The sequence below is a fragment of the Adiantum capillus-veneris genome, chromosome 24 (assembly GCF_014529385.1).
Source record: "Adiantum capillus-veneris isolate H3 chromosome 24, ASM1452938v2, whole genome shotgun sequence".
Lineage (NCBI taxonomy): Eukaryota > Viridiplantae > Streptophyta > Polypodiopsida > Polypodiales > Pteridaceae > Adiantum > Adiantum capillus-veneris.
Genome location: NC_140954.1, coordinates 45,273,931 through 45,280,702, shown reverse-complemented (window position 1 = coordinate 45,280,702; position 6,772 = coordinate 45,273,931). Strand labels below are relative to the sequence as shown.

Below are 6,772 nucleotides of genomic sequence, written 5' to 3'. Positions count from 1 at the left end.
TACGAATCCTCAGTCAGAAGCCCGACGCTTTCCTAATCGCATGCGCACTTCTTGACAACATACACGTGCGCGCGCACACACACACACTCTCTTTCTCCCTCTCGCTGCACACACACACACACACACACACACACACACACACACACACTTGATACACACACACACTCCCTTTCTCTCTCTCTTTCTCTCTCTCTCTCTCTCACACACACACACACACCATTTTTCAACGAACTGATTTTCATTTGGATTTTATTAGTGTTTTTAACTTGTATGGCAAGATGGGCAACAGAAAATGTGGGGGTTAGCCAACTCTAGCTGAGGTGATCAAGCACGAGGCAAAGTTGACCTTTGAGGCAAGGAGAGGAGAAAGCACGCTCCTCCGATGGAGACGGTGGGAGGCTGCAACTCGCAGGAGGAAGTTATCGCCTGCGCCCATCATCCCTGCAGACCTCAAAGGCGTCATTGGCGTCATCTGCATGGCTCCCACGCTGATGTAAGCCCCCTTGTCTGCTTGTCTAAGCCTCCAGGTCCACTCTACTTACTTATTTCTACCTCGTACTGTAGACAGCAATCCGCGGGCACATGAATTCTAGGCACCGATAGTGATTTCTGCTTCCGTATCATCCCCAGGAGTTTCTTTCTGTGCGAGCTGGGGTCTCTAGGAGCTGGCAGATTCTTTGATTAGGGTTTCCATTGCCCACGCAGAGAGAGAGAGAGAGAGAGAGAGAGAGAGAGAGAGAGAGAGAGAGATTCCAAATTTGCATTCGCGCGCGCGCGCACACACACACCTCTGAAAACGACAATGCTACCTGCGCATGCATGAGGTTTCTTCCTCGCTTGAGCGTTTGACACATTTTCCTCCTCAAAAGATTTTGTCTCACCGGCCCACCCTTGTAAAGCAAAAGAAAAATTATGCGAAGATGCCCCCGCTGCCCCTCAGCACTATCTCACAAGGGCATGGGCAGGAGGGGATCAATGGCCCCCGCTGCCCTTCCCTCACGGCTTTTCTGCGTATATATATTCAGTAGAACGCTGTTGATCTGCCACTCATGTTCTCCATCCCCAAATATTGCACTATGATTTCTGCCCATTGTCTGCGTGTAGATCTTTTTCCTGTTTTTAATGTTGGGAAGCACTACACTTTGAGCCCATTTTTGTTCACATTGTTATTCAGATAGTGAGATTGAGGTATCCTGCTTGGTCTCTCATACAATTTTGCTGTACATTTGTTTGTGTGTGTGGAGCGTCTTTCTTTCTTGATGTCTGGATTGTTTTGCCGGCTGTCTCGCATTGCTATTAAGCTAGTGAGGTTGAACTAGGGTTTAGCTAAACCCTACTTGGTCCTTCATATTACAAGATTGAACCAGACTTTACCTGCTTTTGATCCATTTGGAGGTCTCATACAGCGTTCCAGTTGCTTGAGTCCATATGACAGCTCTACTCTTTTTGTAAGTGTTGCGTGACCAAGAAGCTCTTTTCTCATATTTTGAAATGAGGGCTTGTCGTACCGAGACCCTCACTTTACTGCCAACCATTGATCATTAATTCGGTACACAATCTGTGGGACAAGCTTGGTACACGATCCTGGGCACCCCTTATTAAGAGAATTTGTTGGATATACCCAGTGAAGATTTTGCAATCAGAATTTTTATGTGTATCCAAGCGTTTCCCTACAGGTACACCTTCATGTTGAGGTTTTTGCAGCCATTAGTGTCAGTTCTTCAGGTCGCACATTTCTTTCTTTGGGTCCTCCTCTCAGTCTACACTCTTTACCACGCTTATTGAGCCAGACCACTCAAGTTCTCTGGCTATCCTTTTCGTGTGGTTGCAAGCTGAAGGTTACTAGTACATTACAGAGATTATGGCATCAAGGCGCATCGGTGTTGCTTTGGATTTCTCTGCAGGCAGCAAGTATGCAATGGAGTGGGCATTGAAAAACATTGCCAAAGAAGGAGATCATCTTATATGCATCATCGTCAACCAAAGGATGAAGATGGTGGGTGGGATGCATCTTTGGGAAGACTATGGATCACGTAAGTAGTTCGTGCCTTCCACTTGTGTGTCGATTGTCTATACCACTAGTATACCAAAGGATGCTTTTAAACTTTATCTAGAGAGTTTGGAAAGCTGCGAAGTAGTTTCCAAGCATGCCTTTGCGATGGTAGAGGCTTTAACAGGAATCTTGAGAACATCAAGAGCACTTGCTAATAAAAAAGTTAGCCGCTCGCGGAGATGCAATATCGGCAGTGCATGCTCAGAACTTTTTGCTTCTTAGTGCAATGCATTTTGCTGCTTTTCTTCAAGTGATGCCCACATGTCTCTTCAATTCTGCTGGATGTATTCTTTGGAGCACCCCCTTAACGTGAAAGTGTTTTGGAAAGTTTAGGACTGGGTCTAAGGTTCAATGCCAAAGTGAATACATGCTTTCGATAGTGGAACCAAATCAAGATTTAAGTGAATTGACCTCCATTGTAGGAGAGATGATTTAGTAGGTTTGCCACAGCACCGGCCAAGGCTATGCATGGTATGGTTGGTGCGTGCATGGGCATGCCAGCAGCCTCTTGCCTCGATTCTGGTCTTTGATATGTATGTGTGCATGCTTTAATAATGTGCGTTAACCAAGGATTAGCCCCTTATATTCCAACATATCTCATATTCACTATTTGTTGGCAAATAGCATTGCAGGTACCTAAAAGCATTGTGGCTTGTTAAAGTGACTTGTATGATTTGATTTTTGCAGCTTTGATGCCTCTATCTGAATTCTCTGCTCATGGAGTTTCCTCCAAGTATGGAGTAACCCAAGATTCACAGACTCTCTTTCTTCTCGAGCGTGAGGCACGTGAGAAACAGGTGAATGATTTTGTCTTAACATTGTGCCTTAAGGATGTGCAGCCGCCTGTGACATTTGGTTTGTTTTTTTGATGGATGAATGAGTGTGTGCGGATTTGTGCTTGTATTGATGTGTGCATGTGCTTGTGCATGTATGCTGAGCTGAAGTGTGTGTATCATAGTAAGATTATGATGGTAGTTTGTGGCTTTGGGGAAATAGTTTGTGGTGATATCTTAGAACATCCTAATATTTTTTAATCGATTTTGTCTTTAGAAACAAATAAGGTGATTTAGTTTTTTTTGTGTGCCTTGCCTCTGTGCTTGTGTGTTTTTGTGAGCTTTTCATCTCTCTTGTTCGAAAGTCCAGACTTTTCTGACCTTATGAAGGTATATCTAATACTTTGTTGTTCTCGTTTTTGCAGCTCGAGGTGACGTTTAAGATATATTGGGGGGATGCAAGGGAGAAGGTCTGCGATGCTGTGGTTGATCTTCTGCTAGATTGTATTGTTATGGGAAGCCGAGGCTACGGGAAGCGGAAGAGGTATGGGTTTTGAAGAGGTTTTGTTTGTTGGATAGCGAAAGACAAGTAGCTTATGGAGCTCTTATTACCCATGCAGGACAAGGCTAGGGAGTGTTAGCAATTACGTGGTAAACAATGCGCCTTGTCGAGTGACTGTTGTCAATTTTCCTAGTGATAGTAATGATGTTGACAGGTGAGTGAAGGAAGGCTTGTCGATTGTTTTGTTTGTATCTCTTTTGTGGGTCTTCTATTTGGGTGTATGATTATTTTGTATATATCTCAAGGAAAATTTACCAAAATACCCTTGAAGTTGAGAGAAGGTTGATCAATCCTCTTACGAAGAGGTGCCAAGAAAAGGTCTTTGGGGATGTTTGCAAGATTAACAAGGCAGAGTTTGGGAATTTTGGAAAACTTTTAAGGACATTTTGAGAATTTTTGAAATAATGAGGGGTAATTTGGGAATTTTTGGAAAATTGAGTATTTTGGGAATTTCTACAAATTCTCAGGGTATTTTGGTAAGTTTCCCTTATATAAATAATAAAAATTATACGTACGTTCATATTTGGGACCCAATTAGGGTAATTTGTAAATTTTTGAAATTGGGAATTTCTATAAAATCTCAGGGTATTTTGGTAAGTTTCCCTTATATACGTTAATAAAGAAATATACATACGTTCATATTTGGGGCCCTCTTGCTAATCAAGTTAATGCATTTATACTATATCTGTGTGTGTGTGTTTTGCTCCTTAAGTTGCAGCCTTTCTTACTTTCCTAACTTGACAATGTGTTGTTGATGTTGCAGGTAGATTCAGTTCTTTGATGTAGTAGTTAAAAGTACCGGATTGTACAGCTCGCGATACTATTTTACCGCCTTGCGAGCCTTTTTAAGCTCCCAGTTGTAAAGTAAAATGTGAGGGTAGGAAGGAATAAAGCAACTATTGCTTTGTATGCTGAAGTCATCTCTTAAATATCCACATGCGATCAACGGTGTAAAGGACAGATAGTTGGCCATGATATTCTGCACATTGTTATCTTCGACCAGTGTTTTTGACCAGACCTGCTCATTGGAACTTGAGGATTTCGTGTCTGCAGGCTTGATTGTAATTTATGGTCTTTGCCTGGATCTTTATTGCCATAAGAACAGAATATGTTTCTTCATCCTCGTAGTCATCAGAGTCTCAAATATATATATATTTCATTATCACTAATGTGCTAAAACTTCAAAGAGGAGCTAACGTCCAAATGTCTGGGGAGAAAGACTTATGTAATAGAGGTATCATCTAATAATCAAAAACAAACTTTTATGATTTGTGACACAGATCACAAAATGGCACCACGAAGAAGCTCATGCTGACAAAACAAAACGCAAGCTGTGCTGAATTAACGTGGCAATTAATTACATTTGGCAATTAATTTGCGACATTCAGAGGCTGCGAAATGGCATGCTCTTGCCCAACAACAAAGTGCATGCCTCAATAAATGTGGCAATTAGCAATAATTGGTAGCTTGTGGTGAACAAAATGTAATTATATTGGCAATTTGTGACATGTAAAGGTCAACAACAAAGTTCATGCCTCGATCAATGTGGCAATTGAGCTATGCAAAAGAACCAGATGAAACATGCTGTGACAAATAAAGGATAATCATCTCTTTACATAGAACATGAGCATATAACTTTGGCATAATAGGAACTTCCAAACTCTTATGTTTAAGGGAACATTATTCCTTTGATATTGGAACTCCAAAAATATGTATGAATGACCTTGTGCCACTTCCCCTGGCTTGCCAGCCCTGTTTTCATGTGATTACTTGTGTTCCTTGTATTCGGCACTTTCTTATGATATTGATCATTCGTTCGTGTCCCTCACTCTCGTGTCCCTCTTGCGTTCAGTTTTCAAGTTGCATTCTTGTGTATGCGTTTGCTTGCCTGCAGGTCCCGTTTGCATCGCAGGTGAGCTGGCGCAGCCCCTTTTCCGCGACGCCCCGAACGAGGGCGTCACACTATATGAAAGCTTTGAACCACATCATCAGTAAACCTTGTAAAGAATTTCATTATAGAGTGTTCAATTCTATATAAGATGTCTAAATTAGGTTCCATCATCAGTAAACCTTATAAAGAATTTCATTATAGTGTTCAATTCTTTATAAGATTGTCTAAATTAGGCTCTCTGGGTACAACTTTATGAATGGATTCAAAATTTACCACTATTCTTAATTGTAGCATGCTAGAATAATTCACCTCTATTATTGAGCTTGAAAAAATGTAAGTTTTTCTAATAATCTATTTATGCTAAACCATGAGTGTCAAGGAATGATTGAGATCACAGAGCTAGTTAAATTCAAGGTTTTACCATCAATGTGAAGGACACACTCGTTACACAAAGGTAGCATTCATGAAGCCAAGAAGGTTGAGAAATCTTTGCCAGAAATTTCAAAGGAAATTACGATATTAAGATTATGCAATTGAGATGAAAGTTGAACGAGACCCCAAAAAGTTGAAAGTGTTCACAACTACTTGGTTAAGCTAGGGAACGTCCAAGATGAGCTTGTAACCATGGTACCATGGTAGAAGTAGTCAACGATGGGAATATGATATACTCATGGTGTTCTCTGTAAAGAAAAGAAGAGCTTGGTGTGGAGTGCCTCTATTGAACTAAAAAAGATCCCTTAAACTTCTTGACTATACTATTTGATGGATGTTAAACGTGCATAATCATGGTTGCACAATAACTGAATGTACATCCCGGTGCCTAAAAATTTGTGTCCCTAGGTTGTACAATCCTTTTGATTTGAGTAGCCAAAGGTGACCATATATGTGATCAAGGCTAGCTTCGATTTGCACTCATAATGTTTGTAAATGGAAATGTTGATGAGAAAAACCTTGTACTTGTTCAAAGTTGTATGTACATCATAGTGTTCTAAAGTAGAAATATTGATGTGAAAAATGAAACCGAAAACACATCTAGTGCACAAGTAGGTGTCCAAAACAACGTATGTATATGGTTCCCAAAAGATACTTCTTATCTAATCAAACTCTACAAATAAATGGCATCTATTGTATTTGTGGTTGATAACAATAAAGAATGGATTGATCGAAAATATCCAAACATGAGAGATATCTCATGACTATGGAGATTTTGGTTGATGAACTGCGGTTCTATTATGATCCTGCTCTGCCCACAACAAAGTTGTAATCTCTTTTGGTATGTGAATCTGGCAAGCATTGGAAACACAAATTTTTTCTCTTAGTTGGTGAGAATTCAGTAGCAGAGAGAACATCTTAATCTCGTGGCCCTCTTGACACGATTTGATATTTGATATCGATGTGTCTGGTGCCATCTCATTCTCATCTTGATCGTAGACCAAAGCTTATGCAATCGCGTCTTCCAATATCTTTGGATGCAAATAAGTAATTGTAGCCTT

At 40.7% G+C, this 6,772-nt stretch overlaps 1 protein-coding gene across 1 annotated transcript; it reads left to right on the top strand.

The window, feature by feature from the left end:
- Positions 1–347: 347 nt before the first annotated feature.
- On the top strand, positions 348–3,546 carry LOC147426303 (universal stress protein PHOS32-like). Its single transcript, XM_086498620.1, has 6 exons — positions 348–527; positions 1,626–1,676; positions 1,857–2,033; positions 2,741–2,850; positions 3,252–3,370; positions 3,447–3,546. The coding sequence occupies exons 1-6, from the start codon at positions 383–385 to the stop codon at positions 3,544–3,546; spliced, it is 702 nt and encodes a 233-aa protein (XP_086354746.1). The 5' UTR covers positions 348–382.
- Positions 3,547–6,772: the final 3,226 nt, after the last annotated feature.